Below are 22,440 nucleotides of genomic sequence, written 5' to 3'. Positions count from 1 at the left end.
CCTATCTGTTGAATGGAATACTAATGTCATGCACTTCATACCAAACAGGGTGAGGTGAGGTGAAATGGGGTTTAACGTCGCGTCCAACATTATTGCACTTATATAGCGACGTGCATGTACGTGTGTGTGTTTGTGTGGCTGCTTGTACTAGTCCGGACTGATGCCGATTTATCGTGCTAGCTCACTGAGATACCATGCTGAAGTTTAACATGAATACCCCACTCAGACACAGTATACTGACTCCAAGCCGACCAGTCCTTGTTTTAGCCCCTTAATGCCGAGCGCCAGACAGGGTAACAACAAGTACCATCTTTTAACGTCTTTTGGTATGACGTGGTCGGGGATCGAACCCCGGACCTTCCGCTCTCCGGGCGGACGCTCTACCACTAGACCACGGAGGCGGTTACCAAGCAGGGTCTTGAGCTTTATTAGTGGCCTACTATTATTCCCTGCTGCCAAGGAATGAGTGCTGTCTGTCCTTCTGTCCGTCTGTCATTCCGTCAATCACATGTTTCACAGGTAACGGATTAGGAATGGAAGTGTGGTTTTAGCTTTCTGGGATTTGTTATTTTTTTTGCCAATCAATGAACCATTTGTAATTCCTCACTCAATCAAGTGATCGACTGCTTTATTTTATGGTTTTTTTTAATGTTTTCTTTTGTATTTTTTACGCGTATAACTCATAGTAACGCGTATAACTCATAGTAACACCATCTTACTGAGATGGCTAAAGGTACCAGTCAGCTAGCAGCATATTAATTAATTATTTTTTTATGATGGGTAAGTGTCATTTGCTCCTTTGAAACAAGTCACAGGCAGCTGGTGTAGAACTTACTATTGGTGGGGAATATGGAGTATTTCATGTTTGTTGCCATTAGGATCAGGTCTTCATTTTCAGGCAGCTGGTGTAGAACTTACTATTGGCGGGGTATATGGAGTATTTCATGTTTGTTGCCATTAGGATAAGGCCTTCGTTTTCAGGCAGCTGGTGTATTTCATGTTTGATGCCATTAGGATAAGGCCTTCGTTTTCAGGCAGCTGGTGTAGAACTTACTATTGGCGGGGAATATGGAGTATTTCATGTTTGATGCCATTAGGATAAGGCCTTCGTTTTCAGGCAGCTGGTGTAGAACTTACTATTGGCAGGGAATATGGAGTATTTCATGTTTGATGCCATTAGGATAAGGTCTTCGTTTTCAGGCAGCTGAGTGATACGCAAACACGTCAACATCTATAAGACTTAAAAAATAAAAGAATAGGTTCTCAGGCAATGACTTTTGAAAATCAAATGCGGTCAGATGGTCTTTCTTTTGTTTGGTTTTTTTTTTTGCTTGTTCAAACTAGTACAGGTATATAACCAAATAGACAGTTGTGTACCATCAAAGGGCCTCCCTACATAAACAAGCATACAAACTCCTATTGCAGCCATGACCATAGATGCAAGATGCGCAGTAAAGAAGTGAACATGTGAAAGGAAGTAACTGCTTCCTATATTGGATCGCATTGTTTTTAAGTATTAGTATTTTAATGGAATTAAAAATGAAACGTGCAGCAGACTTTATGATGATACGAGCAGTGCCTGAAAACCAAGATTGTTATTTTTTTAGTCTGATTCATCTATATGTGTCGAGCACTGTGAAAGTTGGGTGTCTTCTTGACATTTCAGCAATTCCTGCAGATGTTGGCAGGAGATGAAGATGAACATGCTGTGCTGTTGACCAACTTTTTCCTGGGGCTTGGAAAGAAGGCATATCTTCTGATTGGTAAGTGGGTCACAGAGGCTCTCATTGAGTCGCTCTCACTGATACTGTCTTGCAATAGATGTACCAGATGATGAGAGGCTTGACTTGGTGACCTCAGCCATCAGTTCCAGCAGGGTCAGGATGTCTATCTCATAAGCACAGTAGTACTAAGGGTGTGAAAAGAAAAATAGCCTGCTCAAATCGCAATACACAGCGACATCAAGTGTGAGATAATGCCTAGAACTCCCAGGAAACTTATAGCTAAAGTGAGGCAACTTGTGTCTCAGCACTGTTAAAAATCATTTTAATCTGATCTGAGTATCTCTCGTAAACCTAGGGATTCATCAAACCAATTTCAAAATGTTAATATTCATCCCGCAGCAAACATAAAGAGCCCAAATTTGGAATTTTATAGTGCCTATTGTTAAGCTTTGGAAAGGAGATTTTTTATTCAACAGCTTTGAATACAATATAAAAATATCCCAAAAGCTCAGAAATTTTCAAATTTTGAACAAATAAAATTATTCCCTATTTGCCTCCTGTAAACACTTACAGACGTCTTATAATCCCGGGTGAGGCTTTGGACCACACTCAGTCACCACAGTAAAGGACAGTTTCTACTGATGGTGGGTGGTAATGTGATCTTTGTTTGTGACAGGCACAGCCATCCCTGAAGGGCCGACGGCCTACGTGCTGACAGAGGAAGAAAGTGACTTCTGGATATGGAACGCTGGGACGGGAGAACACTTCGTCTACCGCGACAACTACTGTCCCCTGCAGTCAGTCAGCTGTGTCATCAATGGAGAAAACGTGAGTGGGGTGGTGTTTTTATCTGGTACTGCATGATCAGAGGATGGAAGCAAGTCTGATGTCATATAGTGGGTAGACTTCTCGGCAAGCTAAAGTTAACAAATAATGTTTGGGTCTACAGATAAATATGCAGATGTAATAATTGGTGTAGGTACTAGTTTCTCTGTTTACAAACAAACATGGTGCTGGCCATGTCTGAAGGCGATAGGGACAAATTAATCATCGGGGGATCTGGACAAATTACTGAGATCATTGTCATCATTATGAAAATGATAGACGAAGATTTTGAGTATCTAACAGCCACGTAGTTGAAGCATGTGACAACTTTTTGCAACTTTGGAGATATAAATTGCAAAAACATTAAGCAAGGACACTAGTGGGATCACTTTCCATTTCTGTGCTTATTTACCTCCGCAGCTGGGGGTCCTTTTCATTTTGTTGGTGTGGACATTTGACTGTATTTCATACTGTTATGAAAAGACCAGGCAGATTTGAAACAGACGTGACCTCTCATAAACTAGAGTAGCTCTGTAAAATGGCAGTTATTCTGGTGGGCATTCTGATTGTTTGCTGCGAAAGGAAAGGTCTCCAGGACTCTATTGCTTGTCATAGAGGTGACCAAATTGGATTATGGTCAGCCTCGGTGACTTTGCTGAAAGATATGTGTAGGGAATTGTCATTTTGTATGCAGTTATGCCATTGTGTAACTGAAAAAAACAAGTTTCAGCTAAAACGATTAACTGTTGTCCCTGTCCGACTGACTTATCACTGACCTTTTGACATAATATTAATGTATATTAATGTATATTAATGTGCACATTACAGGGAAACTTGCAACTTCTAGTACCATATGTCAGAGATGAAAATAGGTTTTTCGCCTTTAAGAATGACATATGATAAAGATGTTATCCCACGTGTGTTTTAGGATTGTAAATATCCTTTATTAGGGATAATAGTTGTATGTAGCGAGCCTTGGTTGAACCATGAAACAATGCAAGTCTCTTTCTGTAGAGTATTGATGCTGGTGCCTTTTGAATGCTCGTGATGTTCAATTTCTATCAAGAATTCTGTTTAAATGTACTCAAAGATCATGTACAGTCATTCATGTTCATTTCATAATCCAGTTTGAACATTCTCTGAGACTACAGCTACATGTAAACGGATACTGATTTGTCCCACAGATCTGGGCCAACATCCACCAGTACGAGAAGCCAGCACAGCTCACCTTCAACCTCAGTGATACTGCAACGTGGCGTCCTTTCTTCGGGCGCGGATTCCCCAGCCCCGGTCTCAGTAGTATACAGGTATAGAGACGACTTACTTACGTCGTGTTTGTAGAGCTAGTAGGGAGTTTGGGGGTCGGAATAGGTCCCTTGTTCTTTGTGCAGGTTGTAACAGCCTGTCAGGAGTCTAGAACTACAGTCCAAGGTGGGTATCCCAAGGATGAAAATGGTTGCTCATGCTATCAACCACCCTGTGAGTGGAAGAGGTAGAAATAGGTCTCCAGCACTCCATTGCTTGTCATAGAGGTGACTAAATTGGATTGTGGTCAGCCTCGGTGACTTTGCTGAAAGCCTGTCCTAGTTTCTCCAAAGTGATTAATGTCCAAACTCTGCATTATTTTGGGATTTCCTCCAATATAAGTCCATAAGGCTGACACACTGTGATTTGTAACTGAAATTCTGTTCAGTGTGGTGTTAAATCCATCTAACTAGCTAACTCACTCACTCACCTAACAACCGAACAACTCCCCACCCACCCACCCACCCAGTCACTTACGACTGTGGTCTGGTGTTAGAGCGTCTGCCCATAGAGTGGAAGGTCGGGGGTTCAATCCAGTCACACCATACCTAAAGACGTTAAAAAGATGGTACTTGTTGTTACCTGTCTGGTTCTTGTCTCTCTCTCTCTCTCTCTCTGTCTCTCTCTCTCACACACACACACACACACCTGTATAAGGTGCAATAACCTTTAACGCAATGTTACATCCCATTTCACCTCACCTCACCTCACTTGCTTATATCCCACCTGTGTGTTAACAGCCAGAGGCGCTGGTGTATACGGGAACCAACAAGAACTATGTGATGGACCTCCAGGAGAAGATTGAACAGATGTTGAAGAACAAGATGATGGAGTGGAGAAGTCGCTACATCACTCGGTGGAACCGTCACTGTACACAGATCATGAGGAAACTCCTGCCAGTGTAAGTCTTGATTTTACCTGGAATATCAAATGTCACTTTCCTCCTTGATGAAGTGTGAGGAACCCATCCTTTCCTGATATTGTTTTTATATTATCAGTTTTATAGTGTAGCCTAGACTTATTCTTAATCAGTCAAAGTCAAGTCAAAGACGTTTATTGTATCAAAGGCCATCGGCCCATATACAAGTTCAGATAAATACAGTGGGTGAGAATTTACAGATTGGGAGATACAACAAAAATTATAAAAATATAACATTCATTTAACAGTAGGTGATAATCATGAGGACTTTCTAGGGTAAGGAAATTAAAATTCTGAATTTCCGCTCAACATGTTATTTCGTAGTTCCATTTCCAGTCCAGAAATTAATGTTTCTTGTTACATCCTATATCAGGTGATCGACACAGACGCCTTGAATGATGTGTATACAAAAAGACATTTATAAATATTGATATGCCTGCAGCCTCACATAAAAAAAATGAAATTGTGGCCTGATCAAGTTGTTTATCTCTACTTTCAGTCTGGAGGAGAACTGTGGCAAGTCTATCGGCCAGCAACACCTGGCAGAGCTGGAGAACTCTTTCAGCTCATATAAGGTGAGACATTGCTACCTGTCGGTACTGTCAGAAGATGGTTGTTAGGGGCTTGTAACTGTCTTCCTGGTGCATAAGGTGTGTTGAGATTGGTAGGGCAGGATGGGACCATGGCATTCACACACCTGTAGGTGATAGTCAAGATCTGTTATAATATCCATGCTTTGATGGGCAGCCTGTGTAAAGACTGATGTAATTGATGCCATCATGCCACATCTGCTAACCCACGAGCACGGGTATGGTGCTGACAAACCTAGAAACATAATCTGGACGAACCGGGATTCGAACCCACAATCATAGGTTTCTTGCGTGCCCAAGGGAGGCAACTCTGCACAGCGAATTGCAGCGCCTTAGACGACTGGGCCACCTGTGTCCCCTCAAACTTCAGGGGTTGTGGGGGTAGCCTAGTGGGTAAGCATTCCCGAAGACCCAGGTTCGATTCCCCTCACGGGTACTATTTCTGGTGTCCCCAAGATGTGATATTGCTAGAATATTGCTAAATGCAGAGTAAAACCTCTCTCTACCTCTCTCTCTCTCTCACTCACTCACTCGCTCGGGGGCACGGGTGGCCCAGTCGTCTAAGGCGCCACTATTCGATGTGCAGAGTTGCGTCCCTTGGGCACGCCAGAAACCTATGATTGTGGGTTCAAATCCCGGTTCGCCCCGATTATGTTTCTAGGTTTGTCAGCACCATACCCGTGCTCGTGGGTTTCACTTGCTCACTTTTGCATTCCATCTCCACTGTTTCCGACTTCTTTCAGGTGTCTGGCTTCCCCATGAACATGCCTTTTGTGGATCTGGAGACCATTGTTGAATCTGTGTTCTCCACTGGCGTCCATGCCCAGGAAACCAGCGAGGTAGAGTTCGCACTGGCAGTCTACGTCCACCCCTACTCCAACTCCGTCCTGTCCATATGGGTGTACGTCGCATCCCTCATACGCAACCGATAGTGCCATATGTTTCTCACCCATGTATATAGGAAACATTCCACGAACTGTGCCTAGACGGGAATACTGTTGTCAGGGGAGTACAAGGTACGACGCTGTTCCCGCTGGCAAGTCACCCAGGACTACTTGTGAAAACAGCTGGCTTTTAATTAGCATATATACATATATGAGAGAGATCTGTGAAGAAATATAGGTATGCAAGTTGAAAAGGATACATTGAGAAAACACACAGTGTTGTTCTAATATTACTGAAAATTAATCGCGAAAGGCTAAAAAGAATAAGTCTTGGTTCTCAGGCAGCGTCCGCATCATCATAAAGTCACCGCATGTTTCCTTTTTATTTCCATTTAAGAAAAAACACACGAACCCAGCAGTGAAATGCTGCAACACTTCAGAACACGATTTCCCTGATATTATTGTAAACAATATTTGGTTTCATACTGGCTTGAAGAACAAACAAAAAAACACTCCGCCCACCGCACTTTATTTTTCAAAAGCCATTGCCAGAGAACCATTCTTTTATTTTTTTAAGCCTAATGGTGATATATGTTGTGTATTTTACACCTATCTGGAGCTCTGAATATGGCTAAATATGAAACTGCATTGAAGAACTTTATGAAATGGTGACTTCAAGGGAGCTTACAATTTCACATTGCTACCAAAACTTTCAAGTCATTACCAAGTTTATATTTGATAACTGGTTTACTGAATTCTGACATGTCAGTTTGGTTTCAAACTTGGTCAACAATGAACTGTAAGCAACAGGTCTTTATGTAGAAAAAGGTCAGAAGTTTGTATTTTAATTGCAGGATTTTCTTAACATCAGCTCACATGAGCAGAAGAAACAGTGGAACGAGATAACCCTTTATAATCTGTTATTTCTGTTCTGGAATTATCTGGTACATGATCTTTCTCCATTTAAAAAATAGATAATGTTGAATAATATACAACATAATTTCAAAGGGTGAGTTACAAAAAGGCTTTTATTGTTTTTAAGACACATTCTGATATTGCTTCCGTAAGTATTATGTCAAAGATGGATGGATTATTATCAGTATGTCGAAACTACACAAGACCCTGAAGCAACAGTATTCCTGTTGGGGAACAATGTTTATCTACAGCATCCGTCCATTGCAAGATTCTTAGATGATCTATTTTGTAATATATTAAAACAAGCATGTCCACATATGCTTGAATTATTTATATAAAATATTGATAAACTACATGGACTTTGTTCTTGATGGCAACAGGAAACACCCAAAGTACAATCACCAAGTATTGTCACATGACCTGATTACTGTAGCACGTGGACGATGCGATACCTGGCTGATTTGTCACCAAACCGAAATAGCATAATCATTGTTCAAGCCGTCAGTCACACGTTTGCCTGACCCAGGATCCATGATTTACAGGCCACCATGACATGGCGGTAATATTCCAAAAGATTTGCTGGACTGTCATTAATCCATCTTATACACTTGTACAGTGAATACCGATACCATCAATGGGGTACTATAAAGATCTATTCCAGATGAATCAATAACTAAACAGTGTTGAATGTGAAGCACCAGTCGCCAAATGACAAAAGCAGCCAGAAAATAATATTTTTATCTTATCGTGCATTACATATTGTACATTGTTCTTACTCACGAAGACCTAACTGGAAATGAGAGACGATCTATCAGTACTGTCAGTAACTCTTTTGCCAAACATGACCCTCTGGAGTCGTGACATGTGCTTGTTGAATTTCATACGGTTCCAAGCGTAGCTGGTGTGTTTTGCATCCCTTTTATCTCAGTGGACGAGGTTATTCAGCATTTTCAACGCATGGAGGTGAAAAAGGTGGTGGTGTGTACCTTCAGTCCGGTGCTAGGATAGCTGACATTGTGCACGTGAACAACCAGACATAACGTTCCATACTTTAAGAAGTCCTAGGCTAATCGTTGGGTAGCCCAGGAGAACGACTGGACGCCACCTGTTCATTCCCACGTCGCTGACTTGTAAAGGAAATCTCCAGGGCAATGGGCAGTATGTAATGCATGATATTAAATATAAAATAAATATATAAAATAAACATAATACACTGATTATGGAATTTTGCTGAAAGACTGACCTTGCCCTTCATATTTCTTGTACAGTTTCTCAGTCCTGTCATAATGCTCCAGTTCACGAGACCTGTCATAGGCTCACAGGCATTTAAAGATGCCAGGTCATAATCCATACCTCAACATCTCCATGATCTGTTCAACCCTCTCTCTCTCACACTCACACTCAGGCATTTAAAGACGCCAGGTCATAATCCATAACTCAATATCTCCATGATCTGTTCAACCCTCTCTCTCTCTCTCTCACACTCACACAGTTCTTACTACTGCATGAGTAGATAGATGTCAGTCCAACAACCCGAGGTCACAAATTCAAGGCTGATGAGTGGTCACACACACACCCACACACCCAAAAAAGTTACTTTTTTTAGTGACATGTCACCTATGACAGATCGACCTCTGACAGGTTGTGGTGCTGAATTCTAAAAGTACTCCCATGTGAAGACATGGCCAAGATTCAGCACTACTGACAGAGACTAAAGCGGATGGAGATCCACACGATAACCAGATCAACAAACAAATCAATGCAAAATGGAAAATGTGTTTTATTTTTCACCATGACATAGTATATGTTCATTTGTAAAGTGCCAAGCAAAATACTCATTTTATACCACAGTATTGTATGAATTTCCACATACCTCCTCAACTACGTATTGTCTAGCTCATTGCATAACTCTCGTCTCCTTCTCCACATTGTACATTGGCTAAGTCCTGGTGAAACACATCACAAACACAAATCCTGGGTCGCTCTCACAGCTGGCATTGCAGGGACGCTGACAATGTTTCAAAGAGGGGGAACTGCCATGTCACAGTCTCTTCAAAACTTCAGTACATTCATAACATTCATCCACAAATACACATTTAATTTCACAGAACAGCACTGTATGGAGATATAAATCTGTTTTTCAAACAAATACACAGTGAAATTATCATTCAAAACTGTTCGTTAACATGCTGAAGAAAATATTGATCATTACTGTGGATCATCTTAATCCAATCCACGGACCCGCCAACAGTTGGGTCTGTGTCAATATATACAACTCAAAATAAGTTAAAGAACACCCATCTTTTTCATATGACTACAGTTGATCAGTCAAGTCATGACTATTGTCTAGGACTGGTGCTATGACCATATGAAAATATAACTCGGGTTTCGTTATCTTATTTCAAGTTGTATAGATACAAAGAACTTATGAACAAGTTAACAAAATGATAGGTACAGAATATATTCATATATCAATAACCTCAAGAACACATGGCCTTCATGTTAAAACTTTAACCCACATATCACTGACATCTGATATAACATCAGTATATATTCCAAATTATGTCCATTGACAGAAATTGCCATCCCCTGGATTCAACAGCTTGATGACATCCAAATACAAGAAAATAAAACTGTAAATATCAATTTTCAACATGTTTTAGTTATATCTTTGTCCTATCCAACATTACTTTGTGGTTTATGGCAGACTGACCTTGACCTTCGGCACCACCAAACTCTTACTCCAACATCAAAAAAGGAGATTATGTAGCACCATTCAAAAAGAGCCATGCCATTATTTTGGGATTTATGGATTTTCTTTGGCCAAAATCCAACCATAAATGTTGATCCTCATAACAATAATTAGTATTTGGTGCCAACAAGCAGGTAAGTGTGTTACTTACACAAAAAGCAACCCTTTGAAACAAACATCTTTGTCAATGCGACCCCTTGAAACAAATAACTTTGTCAATGTGTCCCTCATAACATAGCAAAATATAATCTTACTTTCAATTGAAAAAATATTGTTTAAACATGTGTTCACAGTAGTAAAACAGTCTTACAACACATAGCAGATTGGTTATTTTACAGTGCAGTTTATTACACGTATTGTGGTAATTGAAGAGAATGTGATACCGTGATACACAATAACATGGTACGCGTCAGGATATGAACATAACGATTCATTTATTCAGATACACACCACACCAAAGTAAATCTGTTTAATGATGATATGGTAGAGTTATTCTAAGACAATCCACATTAATATGTTTCATATATACAATGCTATTTCCCATTGAGCTTAATAATTCACCTACAAGAAAAGCTGGGATATTCAGCATTAGTTTCATATCGCAAGAAAGAGAAACATCTTCGTCGTGAGAATTAACTGATGTAGCATCAACCTTCAACATGTCCCAGCTCCGCATCTGACTAATGTTGTTAAACAAGCAGAACTGACACTAGCCCTACATCATATCAGTGCAACTGCAGATAAATAGGAGCCCTTGGTTACACATCACAACTTCAAATAATTTACAAAATGCATCAAAATATTATTCTTCCAACTTTTTACAGGCATGCATATTGAACATTTTCACCAGTTGGATATATAGTTTATCATATAACTTCAATATCCACCAGAAAGATTTCAGAGGAGTTCTTCGTCTCGGAAAAAGTCACACGATTACGTATCTACACTGTAGGCATATTCACAGGTACTGTCCATAGCTAGGACAAGCTTCCCGTACTACTTGGTTCTAATTATCACAAATTTCATCCAAAGAAGGTAAATGTTTTGGTTTTTTAAAACAAATTTGGCTTCTTTTTTTTTCAATCAAGTCATAAGAAAAGCTTGGCCCTCGCTAACCAACACCAAGCTACAAGAAGTGCAGTCCGTTAAGAAAATCTTAAACATTTTGTTCTAAACATCTACAATGATGATCATTCCTAAGAATAACCTTGTGTCCTACAGCAATAAGTTTAACACATAGCTTTATTTCCTCACACAGAAAGACACGGATAAAAAAAAAAAGTTTGTGTAAAGGAAAGTTATTGAAAATGTTTTTGCCTACCAGCACCACGTTGAAAAGAATTCCCCTGCATATAGTGTTAACTTCATGCGGATACTGTTGTCCAAACAACAGGTTATATTTAAAGGGAGAAGCAGGAAGTAGAATATTTCCTAATAATTGTCAGAGATTTTACTGTCTGTTCTAAACTAGCAAAAATTTATGTTATTGAAAGACAAGTGAGGAGTACTCAATGTAAAATGATTATGAAAATCAAGCAAGACGGTCATGCTGAAATAAAAACTCAAATTGTCATGGCCTAAAGTTTATCAAATACCCATCAGAAATGAGTGCATGCTTAAACAGCCTATATAGTCCCTAGCTACGTGGACATGAAAGGTTTCTGTTGTACAAACTGAGGCTCAAATCGACAATTAAAAAAAAAAAAGGGGGGGGGGGGGCAAGAGAGAAAGATAGATTTATAAAAAATTGGATCTTGCATATCTTGAAAAGGTTCACCAAAAAATTGTCTTAACATGGGAACAAGTCAGTGAGAGAGTTCAAAGAGCATGGCTTGATGTCGCCTATCATGGTATCTCAGATAAATGTGGGAGGAAAGCCTAAGAGATGCAGGTCTCAGACTTTTACCACTAGTGGCAACAAGGAAACCTCCTACAAAGCCTCAAATTCTACCAACCATCAGGCAAAGTGTCAGGCCCTGCAAGGTGGATTTAAGCATTATGTGACTTTAGCCACTAGTCCAAAGCCAGAGTCTAGTATAATTCTGTTCGGGCTAGTAAGCTCAGCTAATAATAGTCCATATAATAACACTAAACTCTAATGATGCTAAGAGCTATGTTCGGGCTAGTAGACTCAAGTTTTTAAAAACTTGTTACCGAAACTGTCTAAGTCATCCAACACTGCCTTGTCTGTCTGCTTCTCCCATGTTATAATGAATGTCGGTCAGTCTACCAATTGATGATTGACCATTGAACTGGTAACAACTAAACTTATCTTCATCTCCAATACAAATCTACCTTTCATTAGTTGGTTTGCAAAAGATTTGGCCTAAAATTCAAAGGAGGTGGTCATTAGATAACTTTAATAAATTTCCACTTCTAGATAAGTACTGCTAATAATGAGAGTGAGTGAGTGAGTGAGTATGGTTTTATGCTGCTTTTAGCAATATTCCAGCAATATCAAGAGGGACACCAGAAAATGGGCTTCACACATTGTATGCTAATTAGGAATCAAAAAGAAAGAAAGAAAAGTTTTAACATGACAAGATTTTCTGAAAAGATTTTTAAACATCTTGTTCACCATTTCTTTCAATCTGCGGTGACAAGTGTTATTTCCATTTCACCAATGTTGTAAAACAAAAGAACAGTCAAACGGCTTTCTTCTATTTTCCATTTCTTGTCTGTCGGGCTGGGGCATCAACTATTAAAAGCACCCGGCCTCAGGTGTCATATCATCAAACACAGCTCTAACGAGGACAGAATGACAAGAAAGACTAAAAAAAATATTTGTTGTTGAAGAAGGCATAATAGAAAATCCACGGAAGAAAGTGATCAAAATAATCAAGATGATAAAAAAATAATTAAAAAGGAAGAAAAAAAAAAGGAAATCCAACGCTATTCCATTAAACCTTTACCACCCTAGGCACAGCATTCCACCTCACTTGAAAAGTTCTTCACAACATGGTAGAAACATGAGATGGCCTACCAGCTGAAACCTATCTTGGAACATACGTGGATGTAAACCAAGTATCATGAATTGTTTCAAACCTTACAACTATCAGCATTAAGTCAAAACCCCGCTAAAGGACACTAAGTAAACACTATACTGAAGTTTAACCATGGGATAATGCACAAACAATATTTTGTGTGGAACAGGAAAAACATTTTTATAGCTATACTTAATGCACAGAGGGACTCCAAAACCTACAGCTTTCTGAGACTAAAAGTCTTAACTAAAAATACAAATCATTTTCTCAAATCAAGCCGTTTGTGTAGTGAATATTTGAACAAGTGTTGAACAATGACGTGAACATGAGAATAAGTAGCTTGCATTCTACATCACATGCAAGGTGCCTGGCAGCATTATTAGCATCATGCTATCCTAACAAACGAACAGTTCTCAGAACTGACATCTCGATGGATGTACCTCCTAAGTAGTAGGCCGCTAGGAAACTACGGGTATCCCGTGAGCAGCTCTTATAAAAGCAAACTCCTTGTCTTCTCAGGCACTAAATTGGCAATGAAAGTTAATTTTACCATTGACAAAAAAAACAACCCCCAAAACGCTAGGAAACACATATTTTGTTTGAAAACAGCTTCTACACCAATTTTTAGAAGATGATTTGCCTGAGTACTTCTAGTTTGCCTCAAGGCACAATTTAAAGGCGAAATATATGCTCCAGTGAATTTCTTACAAAATATCAGTACCAGTTAATGTCCCGATGTGATACATATCGCGATTTGCATATTTACGTCAAATGGCATGGAAACTTCTTGACAAATATTTTAGAGCAGGTTCAAAAAAGCTATCTGTAGACACGTTTGTAGCAGCTATATTTAGTATTGAACTTGAAACGCAAATTTCAACACATTTTGCTCTGTCTGACCGACAAAAACACCAGGGGTAATTAAACAAATAGTAAGTAATTTATTTCAGCAAGTGAATTGTCTTGTACAGATACAGAAAAAAAACCATATCGTATTTCGTATCAGCATATGAAAACTCATGATGCACCGGTACACTGATCTAGCATTCCACCCCTAATTTATTGCAATAACAAACAAGTGACAAACAAGATGACCCCCCTCCCCCCAACTTCAAAAGAACAAATCATCTGACTGTTACTGTAAATCCAACTTTAAGAGAGAATTTCAATATAATCTGTCTGTCTGTCTGTATACAAGAGTAGTTTTTGAGCTATCAAAGTAATACCATGGAATTTGGATTTGGAATTTTGTATTTCTACGTCAGGTACACGCCAATATGAACAGTCAAAGTCAAATGTGTTGCCATGGAAACGGAAAAATAGCAAAAGGCATCAGTTGTCAACCTGGTCTTTGTATGTTCAAAGTTTCATGAAAGAATACCTATTAGGTTTAGAGATATGGTCAGTACAAACACACAACTATGAACTGAGTCAAAGTTGTTGCCATGGAAACAGGAAATTCTTTTTATATTTTTTTAAAATTCCTAAATAGAATACAGCACCACTTCAGCCCCTGATTAATGCATGCACCAAGTTAGGATGAAAAATCTTGAATAGCTCCAGAAACAAAAAACGGACAGACAGACAACTTGATCCCGCTCATTATATGCCAGGCTGGATAAAAACATGTGCATATCAGATACACTATAGTCAGTTTATACCTGCAACATCTAAAAACCTATATAGCTGCAAATGAAATCCTGCATTACTAGTTCAAGGTGTTAAACAAAAAACAACCTTAATCAACGGAGGCACATGGAAAGGAAGGAAAAGATCAGAAAATTTGTCTCTGCAAATTTGTGTTCTAAGATGCGTGACAATCCATCACAGCAAACAGATTTATATGAAACGAAACAAATTTATGTACTTGGTAAATTGAGACAAAGAACTCTTTCATAACAAATATTTCACAGAGATATGTTTCAGTCACCATTTTATATTTGATCATTTTGACAACCACGGAATGGTACGAGCACTTGGGTTACCCCACTTTACAGATGACTAGATTCAATTCTGGGGTGTCGTCTTCAGTTCTCGGATCACAAAAACACACCATTCGTTCTGAGCAGCTCCATTGCTATGACAGAAATGTGGTCACGATGCCTCATTTGTGAACCCTGAAAGCTTAGTGTCTTTCAGGAGTCAACAGTTGCACATGAAAAAAACATGCTAGATGGCACTGGATTCTTTGGCAAGGGGTAACAAAAGGTTACAGTTACCATGGTTACCTTTGTGTGGTGTATTACAGATGACTCTCAACAGATGATGTTTAAATGATTCATTTAATCCTTCAATACAAGTCCATAAATGACATTCGCACCAGCAATATTCTTGAAAGTAATGGTTTCTTTCTATTCATAATCACAAAGTATACTGACTTGTGTTTTCTCAGATGTACTCAGAACAAACTTAAACACAAACAATAAACACTTTTCAGCTGTCGGTATGAGATAGGCAACTTCCAACAAGCTTAGTGACATGCTACTAATGACTAACATATCCACAAGCAGATAATCGATATCAGCAAATTCTCAATGAAAATGCAAGTAAAGAGAATATTGTGGTAGCGCTAAATCTGCAGACAGTCAACAAGACATCAACACAATTTCCTCCTAGGCAAATATGCATAATTCATATACCTTATAGCGAGAACAGGATTCATATCAAGGAGCGGTTACCATGGTAACATGGCTATACTTGGACATTGTAGTAGGTACGGTACTGAAGAGCATTAAGTTTGAGCATATATACCTTTTGTTGATAGAGAGCCTGTGTCGTACCGCCACAGATACAATACTTCAATGTGTACACGATAAACCTCACAAAACACCGACAATGTTATCAAACGCTGGAATGAGAAAAACGTAACAATACACCCCCAGTTAAATTATACACGAGTAGCTATGGTAGGTTCGTGAACTTGTATAATGTTTCGGGAAGACATTCACACCTTGACGATATGATAACTTGCAGCTGCACGTTTACTTCATGTAGACTTAACAGCAAACACTACAGAGCATCCATGGTTGAAAAATATAACGCATCTATTTTGCACCTACTGCCCTGATGACAAATGCAACCCGTGGTTTCGGTAATTACTAAGCACTCAGTATGCTAAGAGAAAGACATATGGTTGAAATCTGAATAAAAGTTTACAGTGTGGAAAATGAAATTAATGTTCAAAAGTACCCTCAACAACTCTGCTAAGAATCCAGGACCCAGAATTTGTCTTTGTTTTGCTGCCAGGCAGAGACAAGGAAAGATCTTCTTTCATGCAAAGAAAACAATGTAATACTAGTGATACAGTAGTATGATTTAGTTACTATGCATCGGACAAAAATAAAATTATGACACTTTGCTGAAAAGAAAGGCATCCTGTTTCATCTTCTGAGAATAAAACCTGCTGCACAAAATACATGGTCTTGAATCAATGGTGTATGTTGGCGACGAGACATCCGTGATGTGAATCTCACATGGACTGTGGACCTAGTATTCTTGTGATTTTCTCAATCAAGCTTCTTGCTCACATGATCCAAGAAGACCTAACACAATGGGCAACTGTGGGCATGAGATGACGTCGAAAAATGTGAAATCACAAGTCTGTTGTTTTATCATACAATATATAAATACCTCTCCATAGTTTTCAACATGGTAATTGTCTTTGCAACCAGGGTAACAAATCAAGACCCCAAAACGTCCTCCCTTGAAACTCTCAAGGGAAAAAGAGAAAAACTAAAAAATAAATTCAAAAATTTCTTCAGAATCAATGTTATCAAATACCAGTTTTGTTTTTCTGTAAATACCACATATAACGCTCAAACTAGCTTTGCGAATCATCCTCCAGAACAGCTGCTCCTGGGAACTGACTGCGAACATGGGGCGCTTCTCCCACGGTCAGCAGAGAGACAGGTGCAAGACAGCGAGAAAGCGGCGGCGGCGGCGGCACACATTATCACTGCAGTGACAACAACTGTAGCCTGTGTTACGAATCATCCTCCGTTTCCGAATCGGATGACGACAGTGTTTCATTGAGCTCCTGGGTATTGGCTAGCTGGTATATTGGGATGTGTTTTGGACTCCATGTTTTTGGAAGTGTCCTGGCCAGACCATTGCGAGGGGTTTTCTTTACCTGCAAAACCAAAGTTTTCAATCAAAAAGACATTAAACTTCAGTTTATAATAAAATACACTGTGAGGTAATGGGTTTAAGGTTACATTCAATATGATCGCACTTACAAAGCAACATGAATGCACATGTGTCGGGCTTCTTTTACTGATTTGGACAAGCCATAGTTTAAGTCCTAGTCCTAGTCCACCGAGATAACATCTTGCAGTTAACCATGGATTCCCGTCTCAGACACAGTATGCCAACTCCAAGCCATCCCGAGGCAAGGGAGTTAACTGACTGTAATAGTACAGGTTCCACACTTGTCGAACTAGGCAGGAATTTGGGGGCTCAACCGTAGTGCAGCCAGTGCCTATTACGATTTATGTCCCTTCAATGTCCCTCCAACCGACCACTCAGATTCAACCTCTCATATCACTTGTATTTGCTTCAAATAAATCAGGTCACCCAGTGAAGACGATCTGATCGATAATCAAGATCTATATTGTAATAAAACGGTCCTTCTTCGCAAAGAGCATCAAATCACATAAGCACCTTGATTAAAAACATGAAAAGATATGAAAAGGATCTGTTGACACTAGGTTGGCGGTACACATGCTTTGCAAATCCTGCAAATGACCAAAATCTGCACGCATTTTACAAACCAAATGTCAATTTCTTACACGATTTTGATTAGTCTATGCATAGACTCCAAACAAAATATAACTCCATAATTCCAGCCTAGTTTGGCAAGGGTGGATAGTGGACTTTTATAGTTATTATCTCCCCATGTGGTAGTCTGTCTACAGTCTACTAATCTATCTCCCCATGTGGTAGTATGTCTACAGTCTACTAATCTATCTCCCCACGTGGTAGTATGTCTACAGTCTACTAATCTATCTCCCCATGTGGTAGTATGTCTACAGTCTACTAATCTATCTCCCCACGTGGTAGTATGTCTACAGTCTCCTAATCTATCTCCCCACGTGGTAGTATGTCTACTGTCTACTCATCTATCTCACCACATGGTAGTATGTCTACAGTCTACTAATCTATCTCCCCACATGGTAGTATGTCTACAGTCTACTGATCTATCTCCCTATGTGGAGGTATGTCCACATACCACGTCTACAGTCTACTAATCTATCTGCCCATGTGGAGGTATGTCTACAGTCTACTTATCTTTCTCCCCATGTGGTAGTATGTCTACAGTCTACTAATCTATCTCCCCATGTGGTAGTATGTCTACAGTCTACTAATCTATCTCCCCATGTGGTAGTATGTCTACAGTCTACTAATCTATCTCCCCATTTGGTAGTATGTCCACATACCATGTCTACAGTCTACTTATCTATCTCCCCATGTTGTAGTATGTCTACAGTCTACTAATCTATCTGCCCATGTGGTAGTATGTCCACGTACCATGTCTACAGTCTACTAATCTATCTCCCCATGTTGTAGTATGTCTACAGTCTACTAATTTATCTCCCCACTTGGTAGTATGTCTACCATCTACTAATCCATCTATCCATGTGGAGGTACGTCTACTAATCTATCTTTCCATGTGGAGGTATGTCTACAGTCTACTAATCTATCTGCCCATGTGGTAGTATGTCCACGTACCATGTCTACAGTCTACTAATCTATCTCCCCACATGGTAGTATGTCCACGTACCATGTCTACAGTCTACTAATCTGTCTGCCCATGTGGTAGTATGTCCACGTACCATGTCTACAGTCTACTAATCTATCTCCCCACATGGTAGTATGTCCACGTACCATGTCTACAGTCTACTAATCTATCTCCCCATGTTGTAGTATGTCTACAGTCTACTAATTTATCTCCCCACTTGGTAGTATGTCTACCATCTACTAATCCATCTATCCATGTGGAGGTACGTCTACTAATCTATCTTTCCATGTGGAGGTATGTCTACAGTCTACTAATCTATCTGCCCATGTGGTAGTATGTCCACGTACCATGTCTACAGTCTACTAATTTATCTCCCCACTTGGTAGTATGTCTACCATCTACTAATCTATCTTTCCATGTGGAGGTATGTCTACAGTCTACTAATCCATCTATCCATGTGGAGGTATGTCTAATGTCTACCGTCTACTTATCCATCTACCCATGTGGAGGTATGTCTACCATCTACTAATCTATCTTTCCATGTGGAGGTATGTCTACCGTCTACTTATCCATCTATCCATGTGGAGGTATGTCTACCGTCTACTAATCTATCTATCCATGTGGAGGTATGTCTACCGTCTACTAATCCATCTATCCATGTGGAGGTATGTCTACAGTCTACTAATCCATCTATCCATGTGGAGGTATGTCTACAGTCTACTAATCCATCTATCCATGTGGAGGTATGTCTACAGTCTACTAATTCATCTATTCATGTGGAGGTATGTCTACAGTCTACTAATCCATCTATCCATGTGGAAGTATGTCTACAGTCTACTAATCTATCTCCCCATGTGGAGGTATGTCTACCGTCTACTTATCCATCTATCCATGTGGAGGTATGTCTACCGTCTACTAATCTATCTCCCCATGTGGAGGTATGTCTACAGCCTACTAATCCATCTATCCATGTGGAGGTATGTCTACCATCTACTAATCAATCTCCCCATGTGGAGTATGTCTACAGTCTACTAATCCATCTATCCATGTGGAGGTATGTCTACAGTCTTCTAATCCATCTATACATGTGGAGGTATGTCTACAGTCTACTAATCCATCTATCCATGTGGAGGTATGTCTACAGTCTACTAATCCATCCATGTGGAGGTATGTTTACCGTCTACTAATCCATCCATCCATGTGGAGGTATGTCTACGTACCATGTCTGTAAGTTTCTGGAACTCCTTCATGTCATCCTCTGTGATCACATACTCCTCTTCGTCCTGCTCATTCCAACCCATCTCGCGCAGCAGCCTGCAGAACAAACAAACCTTAATGTCATGTGTTAAGTAAGTGGGGAAAATGCTTGCAGACAGTTTCAGCATAATCATATAGAGCATGAACAAATTAAGTTAGTCACATCTTATGACAAGACATAACATGCTTGCAGCCTAGACTACCCAGGTCCCCAGGGGGTTACACCAGTAAAAGTGAAAGACATGCTCCCTATGTAGCCTGATAACATACCACTGAAAAACACTTAAGGACCACCTGATTCTTTGCTGTAACTATAGTTAATTTCAAGCTATGACAGATTAACTGAAAAACACTTAAGGACCACCTGATTCTTTGCTGTAACTATAGTTAATTTCAAGCTATGACAGATTAACTATTGTAATCATGAAAGCAATGGGTGATCCTTAACATATTTTGAGTAGCATACATGACAGACCCAGCAAAGTGAACACAAAGGGAATGCTTAGTATGTCTGATATGCTTGTTGTTTAGCATAGTACTCAGCAATATTCCATCTATAAGACAGCCTGGATATGTACATTAGTCTGGACCAGACAATTGAGTGAGTGAGTGAGTGAGTTGGGTTTACGCCGCTTTTAACAGTATTCCAGTTATATCACGGCGTGTCAGCTTGATGTGGGAGGAAAGCCCGAAGTTATGCAGGCCTCAGACATTTACCACTTCGGTGAAACCCACGAGCACGGGTATGGTGCTGACAAACCTAGAAACATAATCGGGGCGAACCAGGATTCGAACCCACAATCATAGGTTTCTGGCGTGCCCAAGGGACGCAACTCTGCACAGCGAATTGCGGAGCCTTAGACGACTGGGCCACCCTTGCCCCCGACCAGACAATTGAGTGATTTATGTTATGAGAAACCATATACCCCGTCAGAGTACAGGAACACCATGAAACCAACCTGAACATTCTATCCATTAAGTCGTCTCGTTCAACAAGCATAGATTTCTAGGGACCAATTCTAACCAAGGTTCCCTACGGATCCTAGCTTCCTCACACCACAAGCAGATTGCTCAGGGAAAATTCTAACCTGGAAACCTTACAGGTCTTAGTTGGCGCATTCCGCAAGCATAGAATGCTTGGGCCCAATTCTATCCTATCTAATGTACACTAGTAGAGAGTTGCTACCTCTGCTCAGCCTCCAGGGAGCTGGAAAGAATGTTGCGGCCAGGCTCTGTGGAGACTTGCAGCTCATCCATTCCATTCACCAGCTGGTCACTTGAGGATTTGCCTGCAGACTGCAACACCAACAATGTAAAACTTACCACAAACCAGAGTTAACTGCTCCAGCAATTGCAAGTCAAATGAAAACATAATTGAAAACACTTTGATGCAGAATACTAATATATTTGCTTAACACCACACAGCAATATTCCCCCTACATTATGGCAGACTATAAACACAACAAATTCTTTCACAGGTATTACGAGTGAGTGAGTGAGTGAGTGAGTGAGTGAGTGAGTGAGTGAGTGAGTGAGTGAGTGAGTGAGTTGGGTTTAACACCGCTTTTAACAGTATTACAGTTATATCACGGCGTGTCAGCTTAATGTGGGAGGAAAGCCCGAAGTGATGCGAGTCTCAGACGTTTACCACTTACAAACCTAGAAACATAAACGGGGCGAACCGGGATTCGAACCCACAATCATACGTTTCTGGCGTGCCCAAGGGACGCAACTATGCACAGCGATTCGCGGTGCCTTAGGCGACTGGGCCACCCGTGCCTCCGGAATTACTTAGAAGTTGACGGATGACAAAGTAGACACAATTTACAGATGACAACTTCTTTGATACTGTATAGGGATCTATGCCAAAATGTCGCTGGGTGAACAGAGGTACATTTGAACTAAATCACTTGCCCAGGGTGACATCATCAATTTTGACACTTATGATTCGGGTGTATGAACGTATTCATGTTTCCACCATCTGGCCAATCAGATGAGTGGGTCATTTGAGTGCACAGGGTGAGCGTACTGTACACCAGGGTTAGAGACAACCCCGTAAACATTGTCCATAGACCGAACAACAAACAACAACCTGTTCACTAGCGAGAAACGATCTTAGCACCCTGACAGCTTGCCCACATACGACTATAACATACAACGAGCATGGATCCAAAACTGGGTTTTTCGGGGAGAAGGAGGGGGGAGTAAGGAAGAGAGAGAGAGAGAGAGAGAGAGAGAGAGAGAGGAAGGGAGAGAGAACAAATACTATCTGAAGCAGGGAGCAAGTAAATGTTGAGACAGCAGTTGGCAATATTCCATCCATGTTACCTGCGGCCTGTAAAATGTCTTGGCGTATGATAACACACAATCACCTAAGCTTGGCCCCATCCAATCCCCATTTCAGTTGATTTGTATGACAAGCAGTGATCAAAAACTAACGGGGCTCCTGGGGTCCTTGAGGTTTGATTCTACAGTGTTTTAATCTAAGGATCTCCTGAATTATTTACTTTTAAAGTCATGAAAAGTACCCCTTGCCTTTCATTCCTAA

At 40.2% G+C, this 22,440-nt stretch overlaps 2 protein-coding genes across 7 annotated transcripts in view; one reads left to right on the top strand and one right to left on the bottom strand.

Annotated features, from left to right (window-relative positions):
* Nucleotides 1-7,471, top strand: part of LOC139478712 (coiled-coil and C2 domain-containing protein 2A-like) — a 63,349-nt gene extending 55,878 nt beyond the window's left edge. For all 3 annotated transcript variants that reach the window (XM_071261300.1, XM_071261299.1, XM_071261298.1), the window contains 6 exons: nucleotides 1,667-1,763; nucleotides 2,401-2,552; nucleotides 3,734-3,856; nucleotides 4,595-4,755; nucleotides 5,273-5,348; nucleotides 6,107-7,471. In XM_071261300.1, the coding sequence (XP_071117401.1) occupies nucleotides 1,667-1,763; nucleotides 2,401-2,552; nucleotides 3,734-3,856; nucleotides 4,595-4,755; nucleotides 5,273-5,348; nucleotides 6,107-6,295 (798 nt within the window). In that variant the 3' untranslated portion in view covers nucleotides 6,296-7,471. The remainder of the gene's footprint in view (nucleotides 1-1,666; nucleotides 1,764-2,400; nucleotides 2,553-3,733; nucleotides 3,857-4,594; nucleotides 4,756-5,272; nucleotides 5,349-6,106) is intronic.
* A 1,454-nt stretch (nucleotides 7,472-8,925) lies between these two features.
* Nucleotides 8,926-22,440, bottom strand: part of LOC139480436 (vasculin-like protein 1) — a 36,453-nt gene continuing 22,938 nt past the window's right edge. For all 4 annotated transcript variants that reach the window (XM_071263509.1, XM_071263512.1, XM_071263511.1 and 1 more), the window contains 3 exons: nucleotides 21,079-21,188; nucleotides 19,856-19,949; nucleotides 8,926-17,027 (listed from right to left, as the gene is read on the bottom strand). In XM_071263509.1, coding sequence (XP_071119610.1) covers nucleotides 16,881-17,027; nucleotides 19,856-19,949; nucleotides 21,079-21,188 — 351 coding nt within the window. In that variant the 3' untranslated portion in view covers nucleotides 8,926-16,880. The remainder of the gene's footprint in view (nucleotides 17,028-19,855; nucleotides 19,950-21,078; nucleotides 21,189-22,440) is intronic.

Source organism: Haliotis cracherodii, unplaced genomic scaffold (genome assembly GCF_022045235.1).
Source record: "Haliotis cracherodii isolate W230 unplaced genomic scaffold, xgHalCrac1.p SCAF_4, whole genome shotgun sequence".
Lineage (NCBI taxonomy): Eukaryota > Metazoa > Mollusca > Gastropoda > Lepetellida > Haliotidae > Haliotis > Haliotis cracherodii.
Note: the sequence above shows the minus strand (reverse complement) of the source record. Positions and strands in the feature narration are given on the sequence as shown.